Source organism: Balaenoptera ricei, chromosome 3 (assembly GCF_028023285.1).
Source record: "Balaenoptera ricei isolate mBalRic1 chromosome 3, mBalRic1.hap2, whole genome shotgun sequence".
Classification (NCBI taxonomy): domain Eukaryota; kingdom Metazoa; phylum Chordata; class Mammalia; order Artiodactyla; family Balaenopteridae; genus Balaenoptera; species Balaenoptera ricei.
In genome coordinates, this window is record NC_082641.1 from 94,916,576 (window position 1) to 94,933,370 (window position 16,795).

Below are 16,795 nucleotides of genomic sequence, written 5' to 3' on the forward strand. Positions count from 1 at the left end.
TTTATCACTTCCCAGACTTAAAAAAAAGTTTCACCTTAAAACTCTTTCGTTAGACACACCACTCAAACCATCAAATATTAATGAACTCACTACTTTTTCTATCCTTTAATAATATCACAGAAACTACCTACACTAGAATATAATAATATTCAATGTTCATTCCTTTTTCCCCCATCACTATGTCTTAAGGCATAAAAGTTTAGATTAAATGTACGTCTGCTTCAAAATGTCCATTGTTTTTACCCAGAAGGTAAATTAAAGTAGATCCTTATCCGGAAACTATTAAACCATTTATTTATGGATCTATTATCGCCTTTAAAAAAAAGAAAAATGAACTAAGAAAGATTGGAATTGTTATTGTGATTACTTTTATTTTCATTCACATAAGAAATATTTCACTGATTAGGCACTTAAACCATATGTATACAGTGAACTTTAGGTGGTTCTAATAAGAGTTTATGATAAACTCTACAATTCTAGTATAGTATTATATCTATTTTTAATTCCAAATGATTTTTCTTAAAAAAAATAAGACAAGTAACAAAAAATGACCCATACCTTCCATCTTCTAGCTGAAGGGCTCTCAAGCCTGCTAAGCAAGCTTCTTTATTTACTCGGCTTAGGTCATCTCCAAGAATAACTAAGCATGAAAGGCCAGTGTAGGTCATTGCTATGTGGCCACTATCATAAGGATGAGCTGTTCCCGGATTCTAGATTCAAAATTAATATAATGTTAATTAGAAAACTGAAATGAGATCTTATTTCATTATGCAATTTGACAAGAGGTTTCAGTAAACAGTAAAATTAAATGTTGTTTATACTGATTTGCATAGACATCTGATAGAGACAAACAAAACTCAATTTCGTGTATGTCTCAACATAAGTATTATTGCATACTTTCCAGGCTACATAATTTTCAATTTTATCCTCAAGTTTATGGAAGTAGATCTGATATTCAAATAAACCAAATTATTTCAACTTCCTATTTGACCAACCATATCACTTATAATTTAAGTCTTATAAAGTTAGAAAAGCATGTAGAAATAATTATTTTTTATGCTGTACAAATTCAAATTAAATACCACAGTAGTGATCACCATTTAAAAATCCTACAAAACAATACAGTTGAAAAACATTATTCTATTCTCATATGGTTTAATTATTTGAGTCTCTAATAATATTAACACTTAGAATAACAAATGACAAAAAAATGCAAAGAAGAGCTCAAGATACTAATATTGAAAAATTCTCTAGAAATAAAACAATCTAACTTTTAAAGTTTAAATTACCAAATGAGTATTGATTGCAAAAAGTCTTTTGTGAAGACTGTTAGACTAGTAATTGCCCAGGCAGAGCTGGGGAGTCAAACTAGGAAACTCATATAACCAGAATATTTATTGGATTAGTTTCACTGATTTGACTGTTTCAACAAAACTATCAACAGTTATCAAAGATCTCTTAAGGTTTATAAAATATGTGACTCCTTGTAGGAAATCCTGTAGACTCTAGTTGGCACTGGCACAGGTAAAATTAATTTAAAAACTTATTAAAGTAAAAGTAAAAATGTAAAACCAAGTAACTTTACATTCTTCAATACACAAAGCATTTAAAGTTTTATAATTATTTTCAAATAGTCAGCCAATCCTGTTCGGTTATTTTAAAAAGATGATTTCACTTAAAAAATGTAAAACTTCACATTGTACTATTTCTCAGTTTAAGAAAGTTTTAATTTTGATAGACTAAGAGTGCATTTTAAATTCATCTTTCTCACAGGATTTCCTTCTGTTTTAGTTTGGGCTCATCAATAACTGCCTCAAATACTAGAATAACTGCCTATAACACTAGAAAGTTAAAATGAAGCTTGTACCAAGATTTTGGTTAAAATAGACTCCTCTGCTTTCTACAATAAATGTTAACTTCTACACTACTGTGAGGCATCAAATCCTGGCTCCACTACTCACTGCTGCATTTTCTCATTCTGGAAAATGGAGATATTAGTACCTATTTCACAGGGTTACTGTGAGGATTAAATAAAATTACTGTCTATACAGATGCTAGTTATCTTACTGATGATGCAAGTGCAAGGCAAATATCAAAAGGGCCACTACTTCTTTGGAGTCACGACTCAAGGGTCTTGAAACCACTAGTGACTTAATCAGAATACTTTGCTGCTCACTGACCTTCTGTAGTTCTTCACAGAATAAGTTTGCAAAGGTGTTCAATATCCTCTATAATCTGAACTCACCCCACCTATCCAGCCTTACATATACAATTCCTTAATATGGTCTCACAAATATGACAAGCAAATTTTCACTGTGGTATTTCTTTCATTCTGAGCTCCTCCTTAGAACTCAAGCTTTAATACTCCTGGATATCCTATTCCACATTTATAATCACCTTCTTAGAAATCCTGTAACATTTCATTTTTTGGTACTCAAACTAAATATCTGCTATGTTAAAAGCACTGTGGGGAATCCGAACAGAAATCAAATGTGGACCTTAACCTTGAAGGGAGAAGAGGGCTACTTGAATTAAGTACAGTACAAAGTAGAATACTGTATGTGTCATGATGGAGATACAATAATACATGGATAAAGGATTTTTTTCTGCAGCAGAAGAGGAGCTTGGTTAGGTACAGATGAAGAGGAGGCTTTACAGGTAGAAGAAAAAGTAAAAGGAAAGCAGAGAAGGCAGATTCCAGGCTATGTAGTATGTGTTAAGGACAGTACATAATTTAATAGAGAATATGGGATTTGTTGAAGGAAAACAGTGAGAAAAGGGGGTTGAGAAGATCCATTAGTGTTTCTCAAAAAGTGTTCTATGGCCACTAAAGGTCCTGGACATTTTTCAGGTAAGTGAATGGCCCATAGGTGGTTTCAGAAGAAAAAGCAATGATACTATTTATATACTGTATTGGAAAATCATATGTGCCTCCTCAGATTCTCTTGGCTTCATCTGTCTCCTGGATTCTCAGCCACCACCCTAAGTGACAACTCCTTGTGGCCCTATATGATTCCACCTAGAGTCTCTAGCTCCCTCTACCACTCAAGATTCAGATTAATGCAACACAGAATGGAGTGGGACCTAGCTTCCCCAGAAAATGCCAGGGTCTCAATGAATTAAGGGCCCAAAATGGGTTTCAGGAGACACTGTGAATCAAAGGCAAAAAATGGTTTCTTCTTACATTTTATCCTTGTTGTTTCGAAAATGCCTTGGGAGGGGGTAAGGGGAGTAAGGGGGCTGTCTCTTAAAAGTAATGTTATCAAAGAACTGTTTTACCCCAACAAGTGTTAAGTATACATCTGTATAGTGTATGGTGCTGTATAATGGTCATTATTATCAGTGTCATGACTTTTAGATATCCTGTCCATTATGACTAAATGGAGAGCTACCTCTATTCAGGACTGGCTTAAGTTGGAAAGTATTATATGTATGGGGAAAAAGGACAATTTTTATGGATCCTTAGTTTCTAGATTCTCTGTTAAAAGCAATTGGCATACATGATTGGAGACACCTTAGCAAGTCATATGACTTTGACACAGGCATTCTGGTCTACAGCTTAAGGCAGAGGAAGATAGTTGAAGTAGTGCCTCTATCAAATCATGTCACCTTTCCAAAATCACTGCTATTTATTCCAAAATTTTGAAGCAGAGTGTGGAAAAATTGGCAACGTGTCATTTACCTTCAGCTTGGAAAGGGATATAAATCTTGATGTACTCAGTGTAGCCAGATATTGGCTTGTAACCGTTATATAAGCAGACTGACCCCCATCAAGGAAAAAGTTTCTATTTTGTGAGGTCTCTTTCCACAAAATGATGAAGTTCTTCTCTGCCTTCTATTGCAGAAAAATATTTTATACACAGATGAAACACCTACAAAAGTTTGTTTGGGGTCTGCTTCTTTGAAGAAGGAAAAAAGCTTCTCGTATGTTAGGATTCACTGCTTTCTATACCTGCATGTGCTGGTACCAAAGCCTCTTCCTATAACCCTGAAGACAGTCTGCCTACCGTCAGGAAGGTCATCATAATTCATCACTACTTGGGTCTCCAATCACTGCTTAGCAAGAGCTTTCTCTTTCATTCCTAAGAAATGTGAACCAAATATAAAGTCCTTCTATAACACATGGTTCATTGGTTTCTTAGAGAACAAGTATCATGTTCTTGAGTGCTTTATTTACATTTTCTCCAATAAATCACCAATAATTTTTACACACACACACACACACACACACACACACACAACGACAGTAAGAAAGACATAATTTTTTAACAACAGGAATTTCTATTCATTTATATACTGTGCATTCTTCCAGGAAGTAAGGTGGGTATAGCTTTCCCTTAAAAAGTTCCAGTTCATAACACACAGTTTATTAGACAGTATTTAGCTACACTGAAACTTGGAGGCCTGGTTCTTTCTGTTACTTTCTTAGTTTTCTTTCTTACTAAAATCTCTCCGCTCCCTCTCCTCCTTCCTCCTAATGCAAAGAGAACTAACCTTTGATGGATTGAATGGAAGACCCAGGTATGAAGAGCCTCGGAAACCACAGCGATTTAGATTTGATCCTGGAAAATAAAAATATGTACTTATTTAAAGTGTACCTTATTTTTGTACAGATTCTAAAGCAGTTCAGTTATACAGTCTCTCCGAAACAGAGTATTTTAGTACCAAAGTTTTGTCACTGTCTCCATTTTCATGCTAGCCAACACTGAATGTCTGCTCTAGGAGCTTTATGGGAATTTCTTCATTTAATTTCCAAACCAGTCCAAACCAAAACAATGACCTCCTACCAGGTACCTTTAATTTAAGCCTAACTCACTGAGTACAAAATGCTTTCATACTTTTCCTAAATGACCATTTTCATGTGATCAACATATTCAATCCCTCATGCTACAGAACAGAAAGCAGAAGCCCAGATGTTAAGTGACATGTTCAAGGTAATAGCTGGTTAGCAACATAAAAGGATCTAGACACCTAATGTCCCATCCAGTGCCTTTTTACTTATCTCACGGATTCTTTATAGGGGAGCAAGGTAAAGGTATAAACTGCTCTACAGTCACAGAAAATATATGTACTTTGTATTTTAGTATTAGACAGACCTTCATTCTAAGTCCAATACTTTGCTTTGAAGTACAAAAGAACACTGTAAGTTAGCACTTAGTCTCTAGTTATTCAAAGTATGTTTACTCACACTGATATTTTTCTTACCTAAAATTTTTCATTTTTCAAGATGTCAATGGAATATAACTGGGAACTTAACAAAGAAAATATCTACATCCATGAAAAGGGAACTCTTGTGACTACTGCTGGGACTGTAAATCGTTGCAGTCACTATGGAAAACAGTATGGAGGTTCCTCAAAATATTAAAAATAGAACCACCATGATCCAGCAATTTCACTTCTGGGTATATATATCCCCCCCAAAATGACATCATTATCTCAAAGAGATATCTGTACTCCCACGTTCATCGCAGCATGATTCACAACAGCCAAGATGTGGAAACAACCTAAGTATCCAACGATGGATGAACGGGTAGAGAAAATGTGAGCTATATACAGATAAGATGTCATATATGTTACACATACACAGACACAAACAGACACACACACATGGGAATATTATTCAGCCATCAAAAAGATGGAAATCCTGCCTTTTACAACATGGATGAGCCTTGAGGGCATTATGCTAAGTGAAATAAACCAGACAGAGAAAGACATATAGTGTATGTTCTTACTTACATGTGTAATCTAAAAAAGCTGAACTCATAGAAATAGAGAGTAGAATAGTAGTTGTCAGGGCTAGCAGTGGAGATGTTGGCCAAAGGGTACAAACTTTTAACTATAAGATGAATAAGTTCTGGGGATTTAATGTTATGTACAGCATGGTGGTTATAGTTAACAATACAGTATTGTATACTTGGAAGTTAAGACCTTAAACAGTAGACCTTAAATTTTATCACCACACACACAAAAAGGCAATTATGTGAAGGGAATGGAGGTGTTAACTAACCTTATTGTGGTAATCATTTCACAGTATATACGTGTATCAAATAATCATGCTGTACACCTTAAATTTATATATATGTCAATAATATCTCCAGAAAGCTGGAAAAAACAGAAATTAAAAAATATAAATGAAAAAAATGGTCATACCCACAATAAGAAAATAATTATGGTTTTGAGAACTATTATAAAATCAGCATGATAAAAACAGAAGGTAGGAATGTAGTACCAACAGACTGTACATGCATTGCTAATAAAAAAATCAAGTTGACTTAAAAACAGGTTCCAAGGTGAGGAACTAGCTTCATATCTCTTATGACTGGTACATGACTAATCATAATAACTGGTTTTCAGGTACTATAAACTATTCAGCTTTATACCCCCTGAAATACTTAGAATAGTAGCTTATACATTAATTCTTTGAGTAATTTAGGAAACTATCCCTAAACTTAAAACTCTCCACCAAGCATCTTCCCCCATTAACGAAAAAAATTATTTAAAAAAGAATGCTATCTAATGGTGATAACGATTTTGATGAACATGGTTCTCTTATCTTTGCTTAAGAATTTTAAATTGGTAAGCCATTTAAGACTTGCCAATATATAATGAGTTATAAAAAGGCTCATACCTTCTGACTGGTAATGATGCACCTGAAAATCCACTTCAGTAACTTCAAATATGAGATGGTCATATGCACAGAAACACTCACTATAGTATTATGATGGTAAAAATTTTGAAGTGACACAAAAATCCAACAGGTTAAATATAACATACTATACTCAAAGGAACATAATACTGCTATTAAAAGTAATGATTAGGGAAAACTACATAGTAACATGGAGAAATATATATGCTCAAGTTAAGAGAAAAAGCAGGGGGGGCTTCCCTGGTGGCGCAGTGGTTGAGAATCCGCCTGCTAATGCAGGGGACACGGGTTCGAGCCCTGGTCTGGGAGGATCCCACATGCCGCGGAGCAACTGGGCCCGTGAGCCACAACTGCTCAGTCTGTGCGTCTGGAGCCTGTGCTCCGCAACAAGAGAGGCTGCGACAGTGAGAGGCCCGCGCACCACGATGAAGAGTGGTCCCCGCTCGCTGCAACTGGAGAAAGCCCTTGCACAGAAACGAAGACCCAACACAGCCAAAAATAAATAAATTAATTAATTAAAAAAAAAAGAGAGAAAAAGCAGGATACAAAAATATATGTGTATTATGTTTATAATTAGGCGAAGTGGGCTTATCATCAAAGCCTGGAAGAGAATAAATAAAATAATACTGTGTGGGAGGATATGAATAAAGGTGAATTTTGTTCTCTTTATTAGTCATTGTTGTCATCACAAATTACCACAAACTTAGCGACTTAAAACAACACCCATTTATCATCTCACAGTTCTATAAGGTCAGAAGTCCAAGGCAGGTCTTGCCAGGCTAAAAATCAAAGTGTTGGTAGGGCTACATTCCTTATTAGAGACTCTGGGGAACAATCTGCCTCCAAGTTCATTCAAGTTATTTGGCAGAATCAAGTTCCTTACAGTTTTAAGACTAAGGTCTCCATTCCTTTGCTAGCTGTCAGCTGGGGAACCCCCTTAGCTCCTAAAGGGCACTCTTGCTATTTCTTGCATCTGGGCCCCTGTATCTCAGAATCAGCAATGGTGCTCAAATCCGTCTCATGCTTAGACTCTCTCTGGCGGCCCCTTCTGCAGCATCTCTCTTTTGCCCTCTTTCATCTGCATTTCTCTGACTGACTCTTCTGCCTTCTTCTCTACTAAGGGTTTATGTGATTATACTGTGCCTGTACGTATAACACTCATTGACAATCTCCACATTTTAAGGTCAGCTAATTAGTAACCTTAACTTCACCTGCAAAATCTGTAGAACTCAGTGTTTGATTAAATAACCAGGGAACAGGAATTTTGGTGGGAGAGGGGGCAACATCTTTAGAATTCTGCCTAATACTCCTTCCATACTCCAAATTGGATGTTAACACTGTACTTTTAAAATCTAAAATTAAATTATCCCTTCCTTACCAAGCCATGGGTGCCTTTATCCTTTTAGCGTCACTTGTTTTAATCCACCTTTAATTGGGTGAGGGGTAGTGTCAAAAGGTATATTTTCCTAGGCCCTATATTTGATCTGATGCCTAAAATGTTTTCCTATTATGACTTAAATTATTGCAATCAGTTTTATTTCCTTCAGACTGCCTTTTTAAAAATTATCCTTTCAAGCTACTGATTTGCTGATAGTTTTCTATGAAAATAAAATCCTATTTCTACTTTTGATGGAAGAAAGCTCTGATTCCATGTTTCAGGTCTGAGTTTATACTTCCCTTAGGAAGCCTTTCTGGAGCCCCCACTAAGTTAGTTAGGTTAACTAAGTAACTCAGTTAGCCTCTGTCAGCCTTACAGAGGCTGACATATAGTAGGGGCTTAATAAATATCTGTTTCTCAATGAAATTATTTCCTTAGAAATAAATGAATGGCATTTCTATTTGCTCATTTCTATGTTTTTATGTTACTTAAATTATGAACTTTTCTGAAAAGTAGCAGAAATATTGATGCTCAAAAATACCACATAAGGTTAGGAGCTGTGGCATGGACACTTGGAATCAAACTCAATATCCTATTCTTGCTAGCACTGTGTTCTATAGGCAAGTAACAACCTCTCTGAGCTGGTTCCCTCCATTTTTGAACTAGGAACAGTAATACACTACAATCAATATTTAGCAGGGTTCTTCTAAAGGTTCAAGGGCATGTTTAGATGGTGTTCAGCACAGTGACTAAGGCTCAATAAATAGTAACCATTTAACATCAGCTAATTAGATGTTATCAAAAGTGAAATAGGAGGAAATTAACAGCTTCTGTTACAATTTATCAAGGAAAGTTTCTTTAAAATAAAAATACCTTTTCTTCCATTTTCAAAATGGAGTACATATCATCATCTTAAAAAATTCATTAGGCCATTCTTTCTGGTTCCTGTCAAGATTTGTCTGCTATTGTGCGTTCTTTTATAATTCTAGTAAGCTTACCTGTTCATGATAACTATCAAAGTATAAACATGCAATTTATTCCAAATTTACAACTGCATGCATATTCAGGATACAGTTTAAACCTCTTTGGAGGTTTTTAGATAGCACCATCTCGTGTTCCTATTCAGTAGTAACGAAGCGAACAAAGTGTGATCTGGCTGACCAACAGAATCAAGTACAGTTTGAAAAAATATAGATGCTCTTGGGTCCTAACCTCAGCCCACATCAAAACTCTCACAGTACGGCCTGAACAATCATATATAAGAAAGAAAAATAATCCCTGTCTGATACACAGTCAGAATTGAGAACCACTGATTTGGTGAATGCATCCATAAAGTCAAACTAGTTTCCTTGTTTTATGGACGCAGTCTAGATAGCTATGTATCAAAAAAACCCAGATTACTTTAAAAAATGAAACTGGGTCGATGGAAAGAAAAGGAAAATAGCAAAAATGGGCATATGCAGATGGATATAATACATATATGTGCATTTATGTGTGAGCACGTAGAGGGATGTGTTATTAGAGAATATAACATGTTTAGCTATCAACCATAAGGAAAACAATCCTTTTATCTGCATGCTTGCACATGAAAGACAATTATTAAGCTACAAGGCTGACTCCTGCTTGATGACTGGGTCATATCTCATTTACAACCTAGGATTTTACTACTAAGCTCATATAAACACCAATTATATGTCAAGCATCACAAAGACAATGCATTTAGATATTCTCTAAAAAGCAAAGAAAATGATTATAAACCCGTAGAATGTAAAACTTTAATGAGTTTAAAAAGATTTATTTTAATCAGCAGAGTTATTTTGCTTTTCATAAGAAAATGCGTTTCCCCTCTTTTAGGAGAAAATTTTATTGTGAATGATAAAATAAAAATACATTAAAAAATTATATTTAGGTGTTTCTAATAAAGGACAACTCTTGGGCTAAAATATCACATTACTAATGGTGGTCATGCTGCTTAAATATAGTTCAAAACTTGTTTTGGTCATGTTCTTAACTTTCTAATTCTCATTTTGAATGTTAGGTTTTTGCACTAAGCAAAGAGAATTCAAGTGAGGAATGTGGTGATTTTTTAATGTTAAAATGGACGTTTATATTTTATGGCTATAGAAGTAATTCCTCACAGGTCTCAAGAAACACAAGGTTTCCTAGTAAAAGGACACACCTTACACAACTGTTTCAGGATGTCAAGAGAGACCCAGACAAGGTACATAAAATATTATATAATTTTAAAAGTGTTTTTTTTTAATCTATTTTCTAAATTTCACAGATTAGTTTTAGAACAGGGCAATTAAACAGAAGGCAGGTGGGAGATTTTCTCTCATAGAGATTAGAAATTTAATAGTGTTTCATCCAACCAAATGGTAAACTGATTATTTGGAATTGCAGGTGGACTGTGAAAAGACCTGTAGTATAGCGTACCAGACATGTGACTAGGGGCAACTGGGGACATCAACCAACCAACCACTGTGAGACTATCTTTGCAAAAAGTTCTTGATCTACAATGCTTCCCAAACAGGTGCTCTGTAATTTCTAAAATCTGCAACATGCTCAATTTAGCCACATGAAACTATACTTACATTTTCAGCATGTTGTTAAAAAAAAAAAAAGGCACAAGCTGACTGTTAAGTCTACTAAAAAACTAAAATCATTAAACAGTTTACCTTTTAATATTAAACCACCTTATCTACAATTCCAAACACTTAATTCTAATGTTTTATGAGCTCTGTTACGGAAGAGATACCAAATTTATTTTCCTTTATCACCATAAGACAGCCTCAGAGTTCTCATGAAAAAAATCCATATCTTACAGAAAAACATACATGATAAACAGAGAACCTATTCATGGGACTAGTATTAGAAAAACTGAAAATTAGAAACGGAAAACTGTACTCTAATTTTGCCCCTAGCATTAACTAGCTATATGATAATATCCTCATTTGTAAAATGATGGACTATAATATTCCTTGTTTGGTTCTAGTTCCAAAATTCTCTGGTTGTGTCCCTGATCAGAGAGGGTAACACAAAATTCCCAGCCTGATCCCTTGTGTTTCCTAAATACTTCCCGATATTGATGAGAAGGGCCCCAACTCTCCAATGGTCTGACCACACACTTATTACTAGGATACCACAGGGTCTTTACAACCCTGGAATTAAGTGGAAGGCCAGGGTTAATTGTGATTAAATATTCACAATGTACTTAAGTTCCATTCATGATAGTCTCCACTAGGGACCTATATACTTCACCAGTAAAGCAGCACTGGGACCTGGAGTCAGAAGCCAGGGATTTCAGTCTGACTCTATTACTTTCCATCTGTGTGTGGCCTCGGGCAGGTCTCTTAATCACTCTGCCTCTCATTTTTTTCTCCACTTCTGGGGAAGGCAGATTAGGGGAAGAACAAATTTGATGATGTCTTTGAAAATTACAAAATATTAAATAATGTACAGCATTGCTTCTGCCATTAGCAAAATATGGATATTTGTGTATAATCATATAAATGGGTTTAGTTTTTGTTTATTTTTGTTGTGTTTTGAAGAGCGGTTAAGCTAAAGTTTTTTATGTTGAATTTTAATACAGAAACATATTTATTGTTAAGCATTCAAACAATGCAGATATATAGAATAAAACTAAAGTACCTTATCCTGCCATCCCATACCTCTGTTTTCATCTACTTCCCCCTCCACAAAGACTGTCTATGCACGCTTTCAGAGTTTTTCCTATACATTGATGTTAATAGATCAGCAAAACAAAACACCCCTGTACACGTTGGCATTTATCATTTAACTATATTTGATGAACAGTTTCATGTCGGTACATATATAGATCTACCTCAGTCACTTTACTACTGGGCTGTACTCTTTACTGGACCATAGTTTATTTAACTGTTTCACTTTTGGTGGATATTTATTTTGTTTCTAATTTGTTACCGTAACAAACAATGCCAAAACATTCTTCTATACAGATTTTTGTGCACATGTATTAGTTTCCTGAGGTTAGTAACAACTTACCATAAATCTGGTGGCTTTAAACAACAGAAATTTATTCTCTCATAGTTCTGGAGCCCAGAAGTCCAAAATCAAGTTGTTAGCAGGGTTGGTTCCTTCTGGAGGCTCTAAGGGAAAATCCATTTTATGCCCCCTCTTAGTTTCTGGTGGCTGTGGGGAGTCCTGATGTTCCTTACCATGTGGACCCATCGCTCTAATCTCTGCATCTGTCTTCATATGGCCTTCCCCTCTGTGTCTCAAATCTCCCTCTCCTTTCTCTTGGAAGGACACTGATCTTGAGATCCTTACCTTAATTATACCTTATTCCAAATATGGTCATATTCTGAGGTTCTGGATGGGCATATATTTTGGGGGCCATTATTTAACTAACTACAACACACACGAGAATATGTGAGGATAAAAAGTTACACTGCTAAAATGCTCTTCCAAAGGCTGCAATAATTTTTACTTCCACCAAAAGAACTGATTCACTTTGTTATAAAGCAGAAACTAACACACCATTGTAAAGCAATTATACTCCAATAAAGATGTTAAAAAACAAACAAACAAACAAAAAAGAATATTAAAGTGCTCCTTTCCTCACATTCTTATCAACTTTTAAAAACTTTTTGCTAAATTGATTTGTTACATAAAAAATAATGTTAACATCCTTGTTTCTATTGCATCTCCCTAATTTCTAGTATCGATTAATCCTCTTTTCATGTATTTAATGACTATCTGTACTTCTTTTGCGAACTACCTATTCATAAATTCTGTCATTTTCTAAATGGCAATGTGTCATTTTTTTTTATCTTTAACAATTCCTTATAGTTTGGATATTAATATTTTGTCTGGTATATATATTGGCACAATTTCCTCCAAGTCCGTCAGTTATCCAACTTTATCTTTCCCTACATAACATTTAAAAATATTTATTTAGTCAAATCTACCATATTTTTCCTTTATGGTCTCTGGGTTTTGTTTAACACTTTTAAGCTTTTTAAATTCCCTAAGATTTTATGTGATATCACAAAGTAGGACAAATACAGAGCTAAGAGTTACAGAAAGCATGTTCTATTCAGTCTGCAAATGCCTTATGAATGAGAAAATATTTGAGGAGCCAGAGGACGCTCTAGGCTAAACGTGAAAATACAGAAAAGAAGAAAAGTAGGAAAAGGTGTAGGTAATTTAGCAGTCCAACAACTGTTGATAACACAACAATGCTCTAGGCACCAAAAGGGAAAAGAAATGTAAGACTGACGCATTCACTGCCCTCCAGAAGTTTACAATTCAGATGTAAGCAAAAATATTTTAAGCAACAGTTAAGCAACAATGACTAAAAAAATTAAAAAATTAGCAATGGGCTTCAATCCAATGAAGTCCATGTAGTTGAAAGTACAATGGGAAAGAGAATTCTGATGGATCTTAAGAGATGGTGAGTACACCCTAATTCAAAAAAATTTTTAACTTTCATCAAAGTATAATAAACAGCTTAAGGTACTTCTGCAAAGTAAACTCACCTGTATAACTAGCACTCAGCTCAAGAAAAAGCACATGACCAGCAGCCTAGAAGCCCCATCCTACTTCCTTCTTGTCACTCCCCAAAAGCTCAGATTCGTTTTACCTACATTTTCACTTTGTATTAATAGAATAATACACTATATACTTCTTTATCTCAAAACATGTTTGTGACATTCATCCACATTTCTGCATGTAGGTCTAAATTGTTCTTTCCCATTACTGTATACTATTCCATTGTGTGAATTGTAATATATCATTTATCTATTATACCAATGATGGGTAGTTTGTATATTCCTACTCTGGAGTCCTGTGAAAAATACTGCTATCAACATTCTAGTACATATCTTTTGGTGAATACATTTTTTCATTTCTGTTGGATACCTACTAGGGAGTAGAACTGCTGGTTCATAGACTGTACATATGTTCAGTTGTAGTAAATATTGCTAAATAGCAGTTGTAAAATAGTAGTTACAGTTGTGCAACATTCTCATCAACATTTGTTATTTTCCATTTTGGCCGTTCTAGTGAGTATGTAGCAAACACAATTATTAGGGATAATATGAAAGTCCAGATAACAGCAAAGTTCTCACAACAAAAGATCAAATAATGAGAAAAGTAAGAAGGCTTCAAAAAGAATATGGATGTTAATTAGCTGGAGCCGGCAAACAGTCCTTAAAGGTAGATAAAAATGTAAGAAAAAACAGAAAGTAGGAAGCATAGTGAATAAGTGACTAGTGTTCTGGTAATTGTAACCTACAGCATGAGTCTCTCACTAAAATGCTATGGTCCTTACATTTCTAGAGAGACAATAGCTATTTTATTCCAAGGAAATGAATATCATAAATAATTTTTTTAAATAATATATATTTTAACAAAAACTTATACAATAGCTTTCCTATGTACCACAGTGTATAATTTCGTATCTGTATCAGTGAAATATATTTAAGAAAATACAATGTATAATTTGATTAGGACATGTATTTTTAGTAAACAAACAAAAATTATACATAATCTATAACAAAGCTACCTTACATCTGTCTAATATCTAACTTTTTAAAAAATTCCAGACTTTCACTTAAACTAGTGAAAAAAAAATCCTGATTAAAAAAGGAAAACACAAATTATTCCCATATTGTAGGTCACTAGAACTGTGACCTCACCTCAGCCAGAAGCTCCCAGGGAATGAGAACCATATCTTATAATTTATCACAGCCCTTCTCCACAGGTTTAGCAGAGTACTCTTAGCAAAACATTCAATAAATCCTGCTCACCAACATGTTAGAATCTATAACTACTCACCAATATATCATATATGCTGCTTCATGTAGTTGGTGAAAAGTGATTAGATATTTATGTAATAAAATTCTGATAGATTTAAAAATGCTTAATCATTTTTTAACAAGAATTCATCAACAGGCACAGATTTTTTAAATTATGTATTAAAAAATACTACAAACTTCAAGAACACTAAAGTAGAAAGCCACAAACCATGTCCAACAGCATCTGCTAATAGATCAAAGCACTTTATTTCTAAATAAAGCTTTAGCTTATTATTTCCCCAAAGTTCACCTGAGATTTATACATGATTACTCCAACCAATGAACCACACAGTTAATTTATAAATGCTGACTCTTAAATGAAAGGTAAGTAGTGACCACAGACAAAAATTGCATGATTTTCTGTGAGTTTATCTGCTTGCTCTAATTCAATTCAATGTTAGAATTTCCAACATTTATAAGTTAAATAGATATTAGGTATCTTACACTTAATGGAGTGAACAACAGAGTTTATAAAACTTGTGTGTATTTAGTTGATCAATAATTTATGAATTTTGAGAATTTATTTAATTGATCAAAATGTATAAAGTCTGAAGAAGCATAAAAATGACTGAAGTATAAATAAGAGCTCTAAGAAACCATTAAAGAAATACTAATGGAACATTAGAGGGAAAATGGCCAAGAGACTGGAATGAAACTTTCTGACAGCAAAGAGTTTTTCACTGAAGAGACAAAAAGAATGGTTGGGAATGAAAAATAAAAATAGAGTGAATGCTACAGAACTAATCAAACATAAATATGGAATACAAGTAGTCAACAAGCAGTCGTGAGCGTGGAAATACGCAACACAGCATGGTGTACAACTGTGAATCTCCATCCAACCTTAGACATCGCTAAATTGTTCTCTCTAGAGATTAATGACTGGACTTGGTCAGCACTGTGTTTGAACAGAAAGGAGTTTTACGAGGAAAACACAGATGAATAAAATATGTTAATAGTTTAGGAACAAATACTAAGATGTCCAAGTGCAACACATGTTATGCCAGGTACAACTAGTCACACTAAAAACAAAATGCTAAAAACTCACTCACTGTCTTCTGTGGGAAGGACCTGCAGGGAGTAAATCCACTCGATTATATCATCCTTGTTCACCACATCTAAGGAGTCCAACATATCCAGCCCGGAGAGTGCAAAAAATGCAATAGTCAACCTAAATGAAAAAAATATAAAATTCCATCTTAACTATCAAACCAATGAAGTCTTTCTGGTTCAGGAAAATAATAAACTCATTCCAACTTTACAATAATTTAAACAATATTCCCAACTTGCAAAAGCCGAAAAAACCAATTTATTCTTATAATTCAATAGTATCAATCAAACCTTTGTTTTAATTTTTAATAAAGGGACATTTAAGGGTTAAGAAATCAACCCTACTCATCTGAAGTATACATGAATTCACTGAAGCCAGTTTATGAGCAACCTGAAGGCTAAAAGTAGATTTGAAAAAGAGAATTCCCTGCACCTAATCAGTATATATAAGGCCAAAAAGGTGGAAAATATATAAAAATCTCGATTTTCACTGATTTGCCAAGAGCAATTATGCTTGCAGCTGGTGCTTAATTCTTAAGGATGGTAGAATAAATCTATCATTATTCAAATTTGTTTATAAATAATGTGACCCCTTGGAAAAAACTTATAATGAATTTTGGGGAATAAGGAACACTTTAAAAAATGCAAATGCATTTCAATTTCCATGTTCCTAGAGAGGAACATTTTTGATGAAATGGAACACTATAAAGCAATATCCTTCCCCTCCAAGATTGTGCACTAAATCAGAAATCTAAGCCTTGTGCTTTCGTATAAAAACTAGTCCCCTTAGTGGTTGCTTTTTACTTAAAGAGTTTGTTTCATATAATTCCTTTCCTGTTGAGATACATTCTACAATGTTGTTTGATTGAGCATGGTTATCTCGTT

At 34.4% G+C, this 16,795-nt stretch overlaps 1 protein-coding gene across 1 annotated transcript in view; it reads right to left on the minus strand.

Moving 5' to 3' along the window:
* Nucleotides 1-16,795, minus strand: part of PGGT1B (protein geranylgeranyltransferase type I subunit beta) — a 60,223-nt gene that overhangs the window by 36,568 nt on the left and 6,860 nt on the right. The window contains exons 2-4 of the mRNA XM_059916904.1: nucleotides 15,913-16,031; nucleotides 4,495-4,562; nucleotides 559-710 (exon numbers count right to left, since the gene is read on the minus strand). Coding sequence (XP_059772887.1) covers nucleotides 559-710; nucleotides 4,495-4,562; nucleotides 15,913-16,031 — 339 coding nt within the window. The remainder of the gene's footprint in view (nucleotides 1-558; nucleotides 711-4,494; nucleotides 4,563-15,912; nucleotides 16,032-16,795) is intronic.